This window comes from Mesoplodon bidens, assembly GCF_964165515.1.
Source record: "Mesoplodon bidens genome assembly, chromosome: 19".
Taxonomy (NCBI): Eukaryota; Metazoa; Chordata; class Mammalia; order Artiodactyla; family Ziphiidae; genus Mesoplodon; species Mesoplodon bidens.
In genome coordinates, this window is record NC_138179.1 from 10898811 (window position 1) to 10917929 (window position 19119).

Here is a 19119-nt window from a genome sequence, read left to right on the forward strand (position 1 = left end):
TAAGACACTGTTCTCCAGGGGCTTCCAAACCACAGACAGGAGGGGCTGGTGCCAATTCATGGACTACTGCAGATTTCACAGCTAGGACTTCAATCTATATGCTTTTGACCTGATGAATGGGTGGGTAAGTCTCCTCCCAGGTCCCGTGGCATACAGTGCTCCATCCCACAGCTCCAAAAAGGCACTTTTGTTCATGAATAGCTGAAAAATTGTCGTTGTTGATGGGGAGATATGAGCAAGGGACATGTTATTTGGTCATCTTACTGACTTCACTCTGCTTTCCATTACTTTTTAAATTTTTTTGTGCTCCGTAGTTTCTAGTGTACCATTTTATTTCCTCTTCTCCCTTATCGTATATTTTTGAGTTATTTTCTCAGTGGGCACTATGAGGATTACTGCTATTATTGTAATTTGTAACAATCTAGTTCAGGTTAATACCATCTTAATTTCAATAGTATATGTGAACTTTGATCCTATATAGCTCTCCCGCTATATGCAGGGAAGATGAATGAAGAATCACAGAATCTGGCTGATGCCTATCACCTGCTCCTTCTCTCTCTCTCTCTCTCTCTCTCTCTCTCTCTGGCTTATTTCTTTTGCCCAAGTCTCTTATTCACCATTATCAGGTGTGTGGGGAGAAGGAGGAAAGGGTGGGGGGTGGGCAGAGAAAAAAAAAGCTGCTATGAATGGAGGAGGGGACCAGGAACTAAGAGATACGGAAAGCCTCTAGAAATTGGAAAAGGTAAGAAAACTGATTCTCCCTTAGAGTCTCCAGAAGGAATGCAGCCCTACAGATCCATTTTAAACATCTCCAGAACTGTAAGATAATATATTTGTATTGTTTTAAGGCGTTAAGTTTATGATAATTTGTTACAGTGACAATAAGGAATGAATACAGATTTTGGTACCGGGAAGTGGGGTGCTGCTATTACAAATACTAAAACATGTAGAAGTGACTTAGAATGGAGCAATGAGAAGAGGCCAGAAGAATTTTGAGCATGATAGAAAAAGCCTAGGTTTCCCGGAACAGACTGTTGGCAGTGACAGGATATGAATACACTTGGCATTCCCTCCTACAACAGGGCCTCTTGCCAGTGCTTTGTGCTCAGAGATTCGTCATGCAAGGAGCAAGGAATCCCATGCTTAGCTGGAACAACAGCAACAACAAAAATGGATTCAAGGTTTCCTGAAAGTGAGTAGATATGGGTTGCCAAGGGAATGTGAGTAGATTATTTTGGGGACTTGAGCACATGCATTGCCCCATCCCTAAGCCTCCCTTCTTTCCAGACCCTCCACTTCAAATCAGCCTGGCATGAGAGGGTCTGATGCTCAGTAAGCTGTATGGTGATGCCCCGTTTGCTTGCACTTCCTTCTGTTTTTGCCTCCTGGCATCCACTGCAATTTGAGCGGTCAAGGCTGAGGATTGGAGGAGTGAAGGACAGGCAGGGGGTACTGTTGGACCTGGCACGAGGGTCAGTGAGTTCCATTAATAGCTGCCAGTGAATTGTCTGCTGACTGATGGACAAGGGCACTTTGGGAGTGTTCCTTGGAGTTCTGATGGAATCCCTCAGCCAGAATCAGGGACTCCGAATGGGCTCAGGAATCTGGAAGCAGAATACCTTCTCTTCATCTTCAGCTCTAGGTGGTAGAAATGAAAGTTTTCCAAAAGACATACCCTCAGATCCCAAAACCTAGGGTCTGCTGTGTTCCTACTTGTAATACAACATCTTCAGATGTTGAGACTCAGAATACTCAACCTGCCCTAGGTAACAGAGTGAGTCAGTGCCAGTTCCGGGATTAGAACCTAAGTGTCCTTCTGCCAACCAGGGTTCTCCCCTACTGCCAAAGGCACTGCCTGATCTAGCTTGATACAACAGCCCTCTCCCCACCAGAGTGGCCTTGGTATCTGCAAATTCACCATGCAGAGTTTATTCATAGGGCAAGATATTTGCTTCCCTTAGTGGAGGAGCTGTCTGTGTCTAGGTGGGTCAAATGCCTCACAGGTAGGTCAAAAGCCATGCAAAGGAATAGACAACTTAGGTGGACATTCTGGACAAAGAGGCCTATCCATCTAAAATATGATCTCAAGCTCCTGGGGTTGGGATTGGGAGATAGTGATGGAGAAAAGTGCATTCTGGTTTCAGGGAAAGCTGTCCCCTTAAAATGTAGGTTGTAGAAGGAGCTTCCTCTGTATCTTAAGTCACAGGTCTTCTCCTCCATCTACGATACCCAGCATTTCACTCTGCCCAGCTCATTTTTCTCCGATGTTACCTCTTATAGTCCATATTCAGACACTCATCATCTCTTGCCTGGACCATGGCAGTAGCCTTTTCCTTGTCCCTACTTGTCCAGGTCTGCATGAAGCCAGTAAGTTACATATACTGAAACTCATCTCTGAACCTCTGAACATGGACATGTCCTTCCTCACTGGCCCAAACATTTCCAACATCTCCTGTTAACCTATGAGGCTGAGTATTAACTTTCCACCTTGACATTTATAACCCTTTACTTGGGACTTTCCTGGTGGCACAGTGGTTAAGAATTCATCTGCCAATGCAGGGAACAAGGGTTCGAGCCCTGGTGCAGGAAGATCCCACATGCCACGGAGCAACTAAGCCGTGTGGAGCAACTAAGCCCGTGCGCCACAACTACTGAGCCTGTGCTCTAGAGCCCACAAGCCACAACTACTGAGCCCTCATGCCACAACTACTGAAGCCTGCGGGCCTAGAGCCCATACTCCACGACAAGAGAAGCCAGCGCAATGAGAAGCCCACACACTGCAACGAAGGGTAGCCCCTGCTCGCTGCAACTAGAGAAGGCACGTGCGCAGCAACGGAGACCCAATGCAGCCAAAATATAAATATATAAATAAAACCCTCTGCTCAACCTTCCTTCCTAATCTTCCCCATCACTTGACACAGACATGGAGCCCAATTCTCATCTAATTGGTTTTCTCCCTCTTTGATGGACATGTCATCATCATTTTTACCTCTAGATATTTGGTCTCACTCGTCTCCTTTTGTTTTCCTTTTTCTTTTTTCTTTTTTGGCCATGCCACATGGCTTGTGGGATTTTAGTTTCCCGACGAGGGATTGAAACTTGGCCCTCGGCAGTGAGAGCACAGAGTCCTAACCACTGGGCAACCAGGGAATTCCCTCTCCTTTTCTTTTTTTTTTTTTTTTTTTTTTTTTTTTTTTGGCTGTACGCGGGCCTCTCACTGCCGTGGCCTCTCCCGTTGCGGAGCACAGGCTCCGGACACACAGGCTCCGCGGCCATGGCTCGCGGGCCCAGCCGCTCCGCGGCATGCGGGATCTTCCGGGACCGGGGCACGAACCCGTGTCCCCTGCATCGGCAGGCGGACTCTCAACCACTGCGCCACCAGGGAAGCCCCCTCTCCTTTTCTTAATGATCTTGTAATTTGTCTAGAAAAACCTCATACATTCATCAAAGATAAGTTCAAGTCATATATTCTTTTTTTTTTTTTTTTTTTGTGGTACGCGGGCCTCTCACTGTTGTGGCCTCTCCCGTTGCGGAGCACAGGCTCCGGACGTGCAGGCTCAGTGGCCATGGCTCACGGGCCTAGCCGCACCGCAGCATGTGGGATCCTCCCGGACCGGGGCACGAACCCGTGTCCCCTGCATTGGCAGGCGGACTCTCAACCACTGCGCCACCAGGGAAGCCCTGAGTCATATATTCGTAATGAATCTTATTGATGGTCATTAAGTCTCTCCCTGATTTCCCAGTGTCTACAGTGTCTGTATTACTCCAAGTTGGAGGATTAACTGGAGGGGGAGAAATTGGAGGAAAGTAACACAGTTAGGGGACAGTTGCAATAGATTATAGGATATATTGAGGGCAGGGGTCAAGGGCTGTGAGCAAAAGGATGGGGGCGGTGGGTTGTTGCTAAACAGGTGACAAGGGTCGTTGGGAACCCGGCAGATGGTGTCGGGGATTGGAGTGGTAGTGATGAAATGCCTGATTGGATCCTGCCATAAAAATTCTTCTGTAGGTACTCAGATGAGCTCACCCAGTGGAAAAGACCAGAGCCAGTTCACATTCTTATTCTTCCAAAACATGAGCCCCGTGCTCTGAAACCCTGCTCCTCCCCCTTCACCAAGATTATACTCAGCTTTTTAATTTCCTTCAAGAAAATGTCAAAAGACAGGTTTTGTACAAAAATATATATATATTGTTCAATAGTTACATAATATACATTTTCACAATAGCACTTTCAGCAATGACTTAGAATGTAAACCAAAAAGTTTTTTCATTAATCAGCCTTGCAAGGACCCTCCCGCCATCCCAGGGGTAGAATTGGGATTCACAGAGGAAAGCAATTTGCCCAAGTCTCCATTTAAAAAAAAGAAACAAAACACTAGTAGTCATGGAAGATAAACTTAAAACATCAATAACTTAAATAAGATTAATATTACTTAAGGCATCATGTTTCATATCAATAAAGTTCATACTCTTTAAAATTATAATAAGATAATATCAGAGGGCAGTTAGGGAAAGCTAGAAGAAAACAAACTGTCTTCAGATTCTCGGGTTGTGGAGGGAGTGCTCAAGGCTTTGGAGTTTGCCTTTTCTTGTCCAGATCTCTCATGGAGTTCTGGACCCACTTCTGCTTGGGGTCTGCACAGATCTCCTTGCCCAGTATGGTCTTGAAGCTGTGGAGGAGAGAGGGGACGGTTAGATGGAGTTCCGTTGAGATTTCAGCCTATGAATGCAGCCTATTTGCCCCAAGACGCTGCCATGGGAACTTGAGGAGGAAGGCAGGTGGAAGGAGGGAGCCCAGGGCAAGTCAGTCCTGTAGATGGCGCAGCTAAAGCCATCCTGATTTCAGGCTAAAGAAACTGGGATGGTCTGAATAAGCACCCAGATGGAGAGTGATGTTAGGAGTAACTTTTTCCTTTGTGGCTGCAGTTTTTCCACTGGGCACCTTTGGATATTGGATTAGGTCATGTAACTCTCTGACTTTACATTTGTGAGCCATGCCCCTAGCGCCCCGAGGAAGAACTGGACCACGGAGGCCTGAAGTGTTAAACTCACATCACAGCTTCTTTGGGACACTTGCTGCTGGTGACTCTTCTATAGCTCACCAGCCTCTGCATCGAGATCTTCTTATTGTTGAATGTATAGCAGCAGGTGACTGGGGAGTTAATTGCATCTGGAAATAGAACCACAAAGAAAAAGCACTTTAGGATGGACTAGGTTCTTTCTGATCTCAATCAGAGCAGAAAAGAGGAGTAAGGAGAAGACAAAAGGGAGTCAGGAGTGGAGGTAGAAGCGCTTAACTCCCAATACTTCTGCCTATGCTAGAATAGCATACAAACTCAGTTTCCTATGCTCTAAAATGGGTATACAGCATTGATAATGAACTGAGGGAAGGGAGCTCTGTTAAAACGAAATAACTTTTGGAAGTGCTGTTAGGAGGGGCTAATAATCCAAGTTATCAGGGTCAGGGACACAGCTGTGAGTCCCCTTTAGGTTCCAAGTAATCGATGCTTGGTTGTACGTTTCCCTGGTACCCTCTGCCTCTGCAAAACTGAGTCTCTGGAGTCCAGATTCCAGGTCTCCTCCTCTGCCCTCCACAGTATCTGGAAATACCCTGCCAGAGAACCCCCTCTCTTTATATCCCAGTCTCCAAATTTTGCTGAAAGGAGACAGGGCAGTAACTGCTCTGGGTTCATGCTTCCAGAGCTGGAGTCCTGGAAGGAGCTGGATTTGGGGTCTGCAGCTGGAATTCTCATCCAGGCTCTGCCCAAGGGAAGCTCTGTGATCAAGCTCACTCCTATGCCTCTCTGACTTTCCTGATCTTGTAGTTAAAGTGAGAGTGTGGGTACCCTTCTGCTCTGATGGACCATCATGACCCAGGGATGGGGTGATGTGCTCCAAAGGGAAAGAGACAGGGGGCTTACCTGGCTGAGCGAGGACCTGGGTGCTGAAGGAGGCTGTTGTGAGCAGCAGACACAGGAGGGCTGCGGACACCTTCATGCTGGAGGGAGAGGATTCAAGATTCAGCGTGGGAGCTGTTGGTTTCTGGATTGGTCTCAGCCTCTCTGCTCCTGCAGTGGCTTTGTCTGCCTTTTATTGAAAACCAAGAGGGTGGAGCAATGAGAGAGAGGTTGGCCCAGGGCATCCTCTTCCTCAATGAATGACAAAGTGGAATCTTGAAAGTGCTGAGCAAGTGAAGCACCCGAGGACATTTCCAGGAAGTAGGAGAGAGAAGCGGTAGGTCAGGACTGGACACTTTTTCCATTCACAGCTGAGATGACAAGAAATGGAAGGAGCAGGGTACAGTTATATCCCGAGAGACCACAGGCGTAAACCAAATGGTTTATTCATTAGGATTCCGCTTTCTCCGAAGTGAAAACTCTGCAGAAAAGAAAGGAAGCAGGGGAAAGAGAGGTCACACGGACGATGAAAGCATCTCTGAGCTTAACCCTGGTTTAACCCTGGTCCACCTTCAAGCAACATCCCAGGGGACCTTCAAGCCAAGAAAGGGTCTTGAAGTCTTGGCAGCCTCCCCCAACAGCATATTAAATCCCTTTGCTCTTTAAACTGTAGGATGGTGGCACAATTGAAGCTTAGCCGAACTATAGGGTTTTTTAAAACTATAAAAGTGAATTCTAGGATCATCGGATTTAAGACTTGGAAGAAGCCATCTAGATCATGTAGTGCTGCAGAAAAGATTTTCATGTAATACTAATGCACTACTTACTCTGTGCCAGGAATATTCTAAGCCCTTTACAAATGCCAAGTCTTTCAATTCTCCAACCCCATCTAGTAGGTATTGTTCATTCCAATTTTATAGCCAGGCAACCAAGATACAGAGAAGTTAAGTAACCAGTAACCTGCTTGAGTTCCCCCAAGAAGAACCCAGTGTCTTGTGCTGTCTTGACTAGGACATGTGAAAGGGGCACATTCTCCAGCTGGCTGTCTGGTCATTTATCTGGGTGCCCTCTGCCCTCAGCCTCTGCCAAACTAGCCGACATCTAAAGGGGAGTCGGGAATGTTCCTTGTGGTTAAGTCATTATGGGATTTGGAGCCTGTGGTTAGCACAGCAGGCAGACAAGACAAGAAGCGTGTCCTTTGCTACGGCGGTTATCCCAGCTTCTTTCTGGATTCCCAGGGAGCAGGAGTGAGCAAAGGAACAGTATTACTGGAATCAGAACACTTGCCTTCATGCTGCAGCTCTGTCTTAGATTTCCTCAGAAACCCCAGAAGCAGTCATAATACCTAAGACCTTAGCATTCATTTCAGTGAACTCTTTTCTTTTACAAATATGATAGGATTCCTTGAGGCATGTTGGTGGCTAAGCCGAGCCTCGAATTCAGGTCTCTACTCGCCCATTCCGCTGCCTCGTGCTTTTGAGCTTGCCTGGTCTTTGCCCAGTGGGCATGGAAGGAGCTGGTGACCTTTCTTTCTTAAAGAGTCTTTGAGACAAGGTCTATGAAATATATGGAACTTTTTGGAAGAGCCATCTGCCATTTGTAACCATTACTACATTTGTAATAAGAAATGGGTTCTATTGAACAAACGACTGTATCTGGTCCATATCAGTGGTCAGTAATGACGAAGAAGAGGACTAGCTGGTGTCAAAGAGTGTTTCCCAGGAGCCAGGCCCTGTGCTTGGGTGGTTTCCAGCATTATCTCATTGGTCCTCCAAACAACCCACCTTGCCTTACATTGCAACTGAAGTTAACTCACTTGTCGAGGATCTCACAGGTAATAGCAGGTGGGGCTGAGATTCCCACCCAGGACACTGATTCCAGAATCCCTACTTCCAGGCACTACGCTTAATGTCTCAGGATGGATATTGGTTTCCTAGAGAATCTAAGAGCAGAGAATCTATGGAGAGGCCATGCCAGGCTCTTGGGTGTAATTCCAAAAGAGCAGGACAAAGAGAACAAATTAACTTGTGCACTGCTCTGCCTGCACCCCTCTAGGAGCCTTAACTGCACTCTGCCTGACTCCTGTTAACCCCCCACCACCTCCTCACCCCCGACTTGGGCTGTTTGGCTCAGCGCTCTGCCAGTGGTTCTATCCATTCTTACTGAAGGAGTCAAGTATTTCCAGGAATGGAGACTGTGTCACTTCATGTATGTCTTCCCAGACCATCTCACCTTAACTTCCAAGACATTTTTCCTCATATTAATGGAAACTCCTCTCTCATCTATTAGTGTCCTTTTCTGTGGACTTGGTGGATTGCATCCCGTTTCCTTCTAGAATCCGGTCATTCCTTGGATTTTTGTCTAGGTTAACAAATTTAAAGATGTTGAGATCTTAAAAAATGTACATCTATAAGGAAAAAAACCCACAAAACCCCCATAATATTGAAAAGTAATAGAACATCTGGGTCTGAAGGTTTTATTTGGAAAGTTTTTAACTGGATAGATATCAGGCTTTCGTATATGATTATTCAGGTTATCTATTTCTTTGTGGGAAAGTTTTGGTAATTTGTTTCTTGTGATGTATTGGTTGATTTTATGTATCATGTTGAATTTATGGACATATATTTGTCCACAATATTCTTTTATTACCTCTTTATTGTCTAAAGGTTAAATGCTGATGTATCATCTTTCATTCAGGACATTGATAATTTGTCTTTATAAATAAAAATATAATTCCCCTAAAAAAATAAAGATGTTGAGATCTTGAAAGTACTCTCCCTTGATTCTGCCAGGTAGTTATCATTCCTCGTCTCCTAGAGCCAATGCACCTGTAGAGATCTTACAGTAAATCTCCTCTTCTTATGTAAGGAAACCATATTCTTGCTCTGGGCAGGGAGAGCAGCTGGCCCCTGGTCACCCATAGTCACACAGAGAAGTTTTCTAGTTTTTTTTTCTGAGTTTTCAGGCAGACTTCTGAGTATCTGAAGCCATGTCTCTGCTTCAGGAAAGGATCACCATTTTTGGAAAGTGACTGAGTCACTGCAAGTGTCAGGCAACAAACAGATCAAAGGTGAAAGATGAATCAGAAGAGAAAGTCTTCAGGAAGATGGTAGCCGTCTCCCTGTCACCTCTGCTCAGTCAAGAGAGGGGCTCTCCCCAGCTGGAGGGTCAATCACAGGATGGGAGAAACAAGTGGAAATTCCCACTCTGAGGCAGCTCTGGAAGTTCCCAGATTCCTTGGAGAAGAATGCACTTGGCTGGAGCCTGCATTCCATGAGGCTGGGTTTGGAGCCAGAGACGTCTCACGTGGGGCTGTGCTGCGAACATCCCAGGCCTGTGCTGCGAACATCCCAGTGCAAGGTTCGGGTTGGTGCCCTGCTTGAGGGCATGCGAGGGAAAGACCCTGGGGAGAGTTGTGGCGAGAAGGCAGGGTTAAGGTTTTGCTGTTCCCCAGAATCCCCAGTCCCCCCGGGACCCCTCCTCAACCACACATAGATGAGGCATGGAAAAGTTCCTCTTGGTGAATAATCTCCTTCCTTCCTCCCTGTGGGCTGACCTCACACCCCCGCCCCAACCCGGATATTCCGTGTGGACCTTGATCATCGGCCCAGACTCCCACTCAGTGTCAGGGGCAAAGGAAAGAGGAACTGAGAGTGAGCTTTCTAGATATATCCGAAGCCAGCACCTCGGCCCTGCCTTGGTCCCTTCCACAGCTCGCTTGCTTCCCCCTCTGCATCTAGCACAGGGCACACTTGCCTTTGCTTGCTGATGCTCCTCCGGTTCAGGCCTTTGAGTGAGATACACAGTAGGCCTTGCACCCATTAGGTCCTTTCTAGACATTTCCCCAGGCCTCTCCTCCAGCTGCTACCTTCTGTTCTCCTCCACATTAGCTCTGAATTCTAGGGAGAACAAAGCTTATTTCTCTGGGGCCCCAACTCTGAGATCCCTTGCCTTTCAAGGATGAGAAATCCATTCTCTATTCTTGCACAGAATGTCAGATAAAAACAGAACCCTGGAGATTGTCTTCCTGTTTCACAGATGGGAGACTGAGGCCAAGAAAGAGGCTGTGACAGGCCTGAGGTGACGTAGTAGACGAACGGCAGAGTTTGTGGGGATTTGTCCGTTTCTGGGTTCTCAGCATAGCACCCTTCCTCAGATGCTGCACTAGCTCCTTGTTATAACACACGAACAGTTACCATCTTTTCGGTGCACAGCACCAGGTAGGGGACTGGGGGTGGAGGACGGGAAAAGCGAGCCAGACAGGCAGCCTGCTTTCCAGATGAGATGATTATCCACGGGAAGTCGGGCTGAGTTTATAAATAAACCTAAGCGGTGCTCACCCCAAGCTTCAGCATCCAGGCATTTCCTGTGTTCCAGGTGGATCTGCCCCAAGTTTATATGTGTGAAAGAGCCGAGGACGTCTGGGGGGAGGGAGCGAGGGGGGGATAGCTTATGGGAAAAGAAATGAAAGAGTCACCTGCAGCAGCCAGTTCTTGTTGGTTGTGGGGGAGAGAATGGGTCTCAGCCAAGTGGGGGGTCTGTCACTTAGACTGCCTTCTGGGCCAGTCCTCAGGGACCAGCACCTGAGCCCTACAGTGAGGGGGCTGATCTGGGCAAGGGGGTCACGTCTAAGAAAATCGTTAGGATAATGACAGTGTAAGACTCGATACTGCTTCCCAGATAGACTGTAACCAGGGGTAGCACAGTGTGGGAGAAGCCACTTTCTTGGGATTGCACTGCCCAAGGTGCCCTGGGCAGTGTCAAGGGGGCTGGCGAGCACATCTGAGGTACCCCTGTGACAGCCCTGAACTTGGGGGCATCGTAGGGAAACAGAGCTCATGAAGAGCAGGTGGAGTGGAGACAGAGAAACACTGCTTTGAACCCTTCTATGGCATCCGTGTTTTTTTTGTTTTGTTTTGTTTTGCTTTTTTTTGTGGTACACGGGCCTCTCACTGTTGTGGCCTCTCCCGCTGTGGGGCACAGGCTCTGGACGTGCAGGCTCAGCGGTCATGGCTCAAGTGCCCAGCTGCTCTGTGGCATGTGGGATCTTCCCAGACCGGGGCACGAACCTGTGTCCCCTGCATCAGCAGGCAGACTCCCAACCACTGCGCCACCAGGGAAGCCCGGCATCCGTGTTTTAACACCTGTGTTGGGGTGCTCTGAAGGAAACACAAGTGACACATAGAATCACTGCAATAACCAGAGAGATGCAGAGCTGTGAGAGCCCCAGCTACGGGGCTCAGGAAAGCCCCATGGTGGTTCTTTTAAGATGGGCTCAGGGGTTGGCAGGTTTTGAACCTTGGGTGATTTCTGGATGGAGGAGGAGTGCATTCTGGAGCGAACTTAGAGAGATCAGAGGTTTAAAGTGCTCACATAGCTTCTTGGGATCTTGTTAAAGTACAGATTCTGATTCCGTAGGTCTTGGGTTGGCCTGAGATCCAGCAGTTCTAACCAGCTCCCAGGTGAGGCTTATGATACTGGTCTATCATCCCATTGGAAGAACCTTAAAAGGGCTCAGCAGGGGACATTGTGGTCAGGGGTGGGAAACATGAGCAGTTCATCTTGTCTAGAGAAGGGTTCTTACCTGTGGCTCTTGGCTAGTCTTCAAGAATCATCTGTAATTGTCTCCCACATTTATGTGATTGTGTATTTTTCTGGAGAGCAGGTCCGTAGCTGCCATCAGATAAGCAAAGGCATCCATGACCTCCAGATACTTAAGGACCACTGAACCTAACAAAAATAAAGTTCTGATCTTCACCTTTGACCTGCTGAATCGCAGTCTGTAATTTTATTATTTAAAGATTATTTTTCTTTTTTTCCCCCTTTTTAAAATTGAAGCATAGTTGATTTACAATGTTGTGTTAGTTTCTGCTATACAGCAAAGTGATTCAGTTATACATATATATTGATATTCTTTTTTTTTTTTTTTTTTTTTTTTTTTTTTTTTTCAGTATGCGGGCCTCTCACTGTTGTGGCCTCTCCCGTTGCGGAGCACAGGCTCCGGACGCTCAGGCCCAGCGGCCATGGCTCACGGGCCCAGCCGCTCCGCGGCACATGGGATCCTCCCAGACCGGGGCACGAACCCGTATCCCCTGCATCGGCAGGCGGACTCCCAACCACTGCGCCACCAGGGAGGCCCCTGATATTCTTTTTTATATTCTTTTCTATTGTGGTTTATCACAGGATATTGACTATAGTCCCCTGTGCTCTACAGTAGGGCCTTGTTGTTTATCTCTTCTCTATATAATAGTTTGCATCTGTTAACCCCAAACTCCCAATCCATCCCTCCCCCACCCCCCAAAGCTGTATTTTTTCTAAGCTCTCCTCCTACCCTCAGATGATTGCTGGTCTCTATTTGGGCACCCCTGGGCTGAAGCGTAGGATGCATGGGGATGTGCTGGCGGGCTGGGTGGCACAAACAGGAGAAAGGCACAGGCAGAAAAAAGAGAACAGGGAGATTGAAAGTGTAAGAGAAGAGAGGGGGTAAAGAAGAGGGAAACTTGAATCGTGGAAAGAGCCCCAGGCAATGTCAGACCACTAGGGCCAGAGGCCCGGCTCTGCTTCTGTCTAGCTGGATGGCTTTGCACAAGTCACTTGACTTCTCTGGGCCTCTTCTGTAACGTATGATTAATAAGACAGCGCTCCTAACGTTGTCATGAGACTCGTATGAAATAATAAGCCAAAGGTGTTTTGTAAGCAACGTGTAAAAAGCTGTGTCACTCTGAGGGCCTGAGCAAATACAATCTCAGACAGTCTCCGGGTACAAGGCCAAGCCCAGGAAGCCCCTGATGCTTTTTTTTTGGCTGCACCACATGGCGTGTGGGATCTTAGTTCGCCGGGCAAGGATCCAACCTGTGCCTCCTGTAGTTGGAAGCGTGGATTCTTAACCACTGGACCACTGGGGAAGTCCTCAAGCCTCCACTCTTATTTCTTGCTCTGAAAGTGGATTGGGCATCTATATCATGCAGTCAGGTCTCGATTTCCCAGGCTCTTTTTTATCGCTGTTTTCTTGTCTGTGTGTGGACAGAGAGAGAGCCTTTAGGGGTTGACAAAAACTGAGGGTCAGAGAGGAGGAGCCCCCAAATCGAGTTAGGGTATTACCTCCTCACCCAGCAGCCAGCTCTCACCAGAAGTTCACATTCTGACAGGTCCTTGTCTGCCTTTAACCTCCTGTGGCCCCCAGAGTCATTCTTGGCTTCTAGAACCCTCCATGCTCCATCTCACCTCAAAGCCCTTGCCCAGGCCAGATCCCAGCACCTGGTACAGTGTCTTTCCTATAATGGGTTCTCAACAAATATTGTCTGAACTAATGAACAGCCCAAGAATCTCACAGCATTTCTCCCAGATATCTGAATTATGGGATGATTTAGTATCAAGCCAGGGAAATGAGTAGGGAAGCAAGACTTTTGGTTTACCGAGTTCCCCACTTCTTCTATTTGGGGACAAGATCGGACTGGGGAAACAGTGCCTGGACCACTACCAAATGGTGGCTTTCGGGGGGCCCCATAAATCCCTCTTGGGGATGGGCTGTTTCTCCCTTTTGGTTGCAAAACGTGCATGCCGAGAAAGGGAAAGTTCAGCCCAAGAAAAGCTCCTTCTTTGTTAATAGTTTCAGGTGGCTCACTGGTGGAACCTGCTCTTGCAAAGCACTGGCTACACTCCAAAGTTCTTCCTGCATTTACGTAAATTGGAGTCTGAGAGAGGGTCTGAATGAGGATGCTGAAGGTATTTGTTGGGGGGGAGAGAGTGAAGTTGGGGGAAATTGTTCTGCAAAACACATGCAACTTTTCTGGCTTAGATGCAGGGACTTGAGAACAAAGCATTATTAAATAATCCAACTCTGCAACTTATTTATTGTTCAAAAATATAGCCAGGGTAGTGAGAGCACTTTACATTGTTCTCCTCCGAGCTGTTTTTAATGGGGTAGGAATGGCAGACGTACAGGTGGGCAGGGATTTTGTCCTGTATCCCCAGCACCAGCACCTAGCATTAAGGGTTGGACATATATGTGATAATGAATGAATTAGGGTAAGATAACTAGAGCTGGAAGGTGCCAGAGAGGTCCTAGACTTGACAATCCCTGCCCTGATTACATTAAAATGGGGAAAAGAATGTTTGCCAGGATTTTAGAGCACTCGTAAGTCAGTGCAGACAAGCCGTGTGTGTGTGTGTGTGTGTGTGTGTTTTGGGAAGTGCCTGGTCAGGGATCTTAACATTTTCCAGTGAGACTGCCAGCTATTTTTTCTCTAGGAGAAACACTTCTTTGTTTCTAGAGAAATTTTACTGAGGCCATAGAATTAGGCACTCATTGTAAATAGGCACTCATTGCCCTGGAGGGAGGGAGGAAAGAAACTTTGGTGGCCAAAGAGAAAGGCTGCCCCTTCGAGCACCCCTTGCGATGCAGAGCTGGCCACAGGGGGAGCAAATGGACCACATAGACATTTGCTTAAGGACCAGGTGACCTCCTAAAAGGAGAGGAATCGAGACCCTGTCTTTCATGTCCAAAATTATTAGACACTTTCTGAGAGTCTGAAGAGGTTCCAAGTGGATTGGTTGACTCGAGTTCTGAGTCCAGGCTGAGAATTCAGGTAGTGAGGGCGGAGTTGGGAAGACCTTCTGGCCCGTCCCCCACCGTGTGGATGCAGTAGTCATGCTTTGGAGGCAAGCTGATGATGCTGATGATACTGTTATCTTGGAAGCCCAAGGGTGGCACCATGGTCAAGACAAGAGGAGGCATAGTTAGAGCAAGGAGCAGGGAACAGCTTTGGGTGGTTGGGGGTCAGCTGTCCACAGTTCCCCCCAGGGGCTGTGATGGAATCAGTGGCAGCCAAGAGCCCTGGCTACTGATTGGTGGGTCAGATCACCCAGCTCTCACTTTGCTTGAACTTTAGCAGCAGGACTGATCAGCTGGACCGAGTAGGTCTCCATGGTCCTCGGGCAACATGAGGAGGTTGGGAGGGGGCACTTAAGCATGAACTATTACATTTCCTTCTAATCTGGACAACTTGGGGCTCTAGGGATGAACTGAACATAGTAAAAGAGACATGAACCATTTGTGCCTTGAGATGACAAAAAAGACTATGTCAGTTACACACACACACACACAGTTCTTTACTGTGGACAATTCACTGCTCCAGTCCATCATGTGCCCACTTGCTTTTCCCCACTCCACTCCCAGTGCAATTAGGAGGTACTTATATTTCAAAATCATGAAAAGCTTTTCCCTTATACAATTTTGATTTCATGATGATGATAAACATTAATTGTAGTATTTAGTGAATGCCTTCTAGAACTTGTGTGCAGTTCATGATGTGTGCTTTATGACTCATTAAACCATGTGAGTCTAAGAAGAGCACTGTAATGTGACTGAGACCGGGATCATCATCCCCATTTCACAGGTGGGGCAACTGAAGCTTAGAAGTTGACTTGCTCAAGGACAAGGGGTCTAGGGAATAGAAACTCTGGGATTGAAGTCCACGTGTTCCCCGTCCAAGATCACTCTTCTTTATGTTCCAACAGTCATTTCCTTCTCCTGGTTATTTTCCTTTCTCTTCATCCTAAAGCTCACCTTTGGAGATCACCTCCATCTACTGTGTAAATGGAAGGCTTGGTGAGTCGGTGGAAGGAAGGAGAAAGTTAGGTGATGTAAACCCACTAACAGGGACATTCTCCAGCGTCCTCTGGGTCCCTCTTCAAATGACTCCATCACCACTTCACTTCAGCCCCTACCCCACATGGCCACCCTCTGGAATCTGCCATCTCCATGAACTTCTGCATTTCATGGTATTGGACTGAGTAATACATTTCTTTGACCATAACCTTCCACTTCCTTCCCCTTCAGCAACTCTGTATCACTGTGTCAGATCCTCCTCGTACCTCGGCCCCTGTCTGGCTTCCCTTCCTCCCCAGCCCTGCCTGGGGTCACTCACACTCTCACCAGCATACCGATTCTCTCATTTCTACCATCCTGTCCCCCCGCTCGCCAGTGCCCAAACCCAGGTCATCTGATCATGTCCCCAATTCCCGAGCACGCCCAGGCTGTCAGGCTTGCTGGAAATCTCGCTCTCCTCGATGGCTACACCAGCAATGCTTTCACGTATCCCTAGTTATTTCTTTCTGCCCCGCTCCACGGCAGGGCTCCAAACCTTCACCATTCTCTTACATCTCTTGCTCCAGCCTCAGAGCTCTCAGGAAACAATATACTCCCCAGTATAAGCAGAGACTATGAGATGAGAATTCCCTCAATGCTTGCCTCCATGCCCCTATCAAAACTTAATTCCATCTTCATGTTATGACATCTCTTCTCTCCTGCCTTAGAAGAAGAGACGGTCCCTCTTTTTGAGGGTCACGGGTCAATCCATATCCTTAATCTCCTGCAGCCTTTTCCAGAACCTGGCATTCTCCATTAGCTCCGTGCCTCTTTGATCTCCCTCGTTCCAATCCCCTTCCTTTCTTCCAACCAACATGCTCAAGTCTTCTTCATTATTAAAAAAAAAAAGAGTACTTCCCTTAACTCCATCTTCCCTCAAGCCACTCCCTTGCTTTTCTTTCTTTCCATGGCAAAAACTCTTGAGTGATTGATCTCTACTTGTGGCCTCTACATTCTCAATGAATTCTACAATGAATTCCTTAACTGTGGCCATTTACTTTCTATATCTGTTGCTCAACTGCAATTCTTACGGTCTCATCAGCAACCTCCTCATTACTTAATTAAAGGAATTATTCACAGCTCTGATCCATTGTGAAACCACTGTCTACCACTCCCTCTTTCAGGAAATCCTGTCCTCCTTTTGTGTCTGGGGCTCTGATCTTTTCTTGTGTTACTCTCTGCTTCTTCTTTTTTGACATTGCATTCACTGGCTTTTTCTCTCTGTTCATCCTTAAATACTGTTCTTCACTAAGGAGTCATTCCTGTATTCTCACTCTTTTTTTGTTTTTGCTTTTTTAATAAATTTATTTATTTAGGCTGCATTGGGTCTTTGTGGCTGCACGTGGGCTTTCTCTAGTTGCAGCGAGTGGGAGCTATTCTTCATTGTGGTGTGCGGGCTTCTCATTGTGGTGGCTTTTCTTTGCTGCGGAGCATGGGCTCTAGGTGCACGGACTTCAGTAGTTGTGGCTCACGGGCTCCAGAGTGCAGGCTCAGTAGTTGTGGCGCATGAGTTTAGTTGCTCCACGGCATGTGGGATCTTCCCGGACCAGGGTTGGAGCCTGTGTCCCCTGCATTGGCAGGCGGATTCTTAACCACTGTGCCACCACGGGGGAAGTCCCTGTATTCTCACTCTTCACGAACATTTGCAGACTGGTGGCCCATCGCCTGGTTCTGGCCTGGAGATTTTTTTCTGTTTGTCTTGTACAGTGATTCAAAAGAATAAAAGTAATCGCTAATGTTTAAAATGGGAGCGATTTCTCATTTAAAAATTTGGGTATCTGGTCTGTCTTGGTAGAATCAGAACTGGCAGCGCTGAGCCTGCATCCTCGCGCGGCAGTGATCCATGGGAGCAGAGTGGCAGTGGTCCCTTTGGATAAAGCATAGGTTCCCAGGCTCACCAGAGAATCCCTTTCTCTCTTCCCCACCATTTCTCTGTGAATTATTGCTCCCTCCCTTCACTCACTTATCCTATCTGCCTGGCTCCTGTTACAGTTGAATCTGTTACCTTGGGTCTGGACTCTTTTTTCCCATGGACTCCCACATTTAAGTTTCATAATCCAGCTAATTAGTCTTTAGATAAGCTCTAGACTTGTGTTTCTATCCACCCACTGGACATTCACCTGGATGCCCCTCAACTTCAACAAGTTCATCTTCCCTTCTCTGCCTCTCTCCTTTCCCTCTCTCTCTTCCTTCTTTCTTTTCTTCTTTCAACCAAAATGTAATAAGCCCCGGTGGCAGATGCAGAACTTCTACCTCCAAGGGCCTTGGGGAATCAGTTTGGTTGGAAGACAGGGTAAAGGACTGGTATTGAGGCTGTATTTGCATAAGAGGGACATCATTTTCCCTTACTTTATTCATTTGAGGAGGCTTCAGGAAGGGAGTCTACGGAGAATTTTTGAGGAGGGGTTTTAAACTTCCCCAAACCATCCCTTGATGCCATTTCTGTATGTGCCTACTCTGTTGGCTGCCATGCTGAGTGCAAGGCCTGCAGATCAATCCTGATCCACAGTCCCCAGAACCACCATGCTATTCTCAGATCTGCTTCCCCTGCCAAGAATTCCCATGCCCACTCACCCAGGAGGCCAAAGCAGAGTGCAGAGACCATCCTTAGATTTTCCTCTTCACCTCCTTTACATCCAATTGGTCCACTAAGATCCATCTGTTGCACTTCTTTTTTAAAAAAAATAAAAAAAAATTTATTGAAATATAGTTGATTTACAACGTTGTGTTAATTTCTACTGTACAGCAAAGTGATTCAGTTATACATATACATTCTTTTTTATATTCTTTTCCATTATGGTTTATCTCAGGATATTGAATATAGTTCCCTGTGCTATACAGTAAGACCATGTCTCCATGTCTGTGAGTCTGTTTCTGTTTCATAGACAGGTTTATTTTGTCATATTTTAGATTCCACATATAAGTGATATCATATGGTACTTGTCTTTCTCTTTCTGACTTACTTCAGTTAGTATGATAATCTCTGCTTCTATCTATGTTGCTGCGAATGACAAACTTTCATTCCTTTTTATGGCTGAGTTGTGTTCCATTGTATGTATGTCATCTGTTGCACTTCTGAAGCATCTCTTGCATTCACCTCCTCTTCTTTGTCCCAGATGACCCTGCCTCAGTCTGAGTTCTATTAAAACAGTTTAATGTGATTTCCTGCCAAGAGAAATCTAACATCCAGTCCATCCTTTTTACTGAAGGCAAAGGTATCTATCCCAAACTACCAATCTGATTTGCTAAAACTATTTCAGCAACTCTCCATATCTACTTGATGGCCTTAGAATGGCCATCAGGAGGGCTGACCTGGGCCCAGCATACCTTTAAGGGCACATGTCATGAGTCAATACTTTCAAATACCCTAGGCTGGGTATTTGAATACCAATACCAATTAGATCATCTTTCCCAGAACATGGCCCTCACATGCATTATTTCCTTTGCTTGGAAAAGTAGCTGGACCTTCTCTAAGAAGTCTTTCCAGACTCCGTAAGACACATGATCCTTTGTGTTCTTTTAAAACATTGCACTTTCCTTTTTACAACACTTGATTGCACCCTGTATTTTAAA

At 46.7% G+C, this 19119-nt stretch overlaps 1 protein-coding gene across 1 annotated transcript; it reads right to left on the reverse strand.

Moving 5' to 3' along the window:
• Positions 1-4166: 4166 nt before the first annotated feature.
• On the reverse strand, positions 4167-6075 carry LOC308606728 (C-C motif chemokine 2). The gene is made up of 3 exons (XM_081217977.1): positions 5922-6075; positions 5053-5170; positions 4167-4670 (listed from the first exon to the last, which is right to left on the reverse strand). The coding sequence occupies exons 1-3, from the start codon at positions 5995-5997 to the stop codon at positions 4565-4567; spliced, it is 300 nt and encodes a 99-aa protein (XP_081074103.1). The 5' UTR covers positions 5998-6075; the 3' UTR covers positions 4167-4564.
• Positions 6076-19119: the final 13044 nt, after the last annotated feature.

Excerpts from the sequence above, each read along its gene's own strand:
- LOC308606728 (XM_081217977.1), bottom strand. The coding sequence starts at position 5,997 with ATGAAGGTGTCCGCAGCCCTCCTGTGTCTGCTGCTCACAACAGCCTCC. Across the intron at positions 5,171-5,921 it reads CCAGGTCCTCGCTCAGCCAG|ATGCAATTAACTCCCCAGTC; the intron begins GTAAGCCCCCTG and ends TTCTATTTCCAG. Across the intron at positions 4,671-5,052 it reads TGTCCCAAAGAAGCTGTGAT|CTTCAAGACCATACTGGGCA; the intron begins GTGAGTTTAACA and ends TCTCCTCCACAG.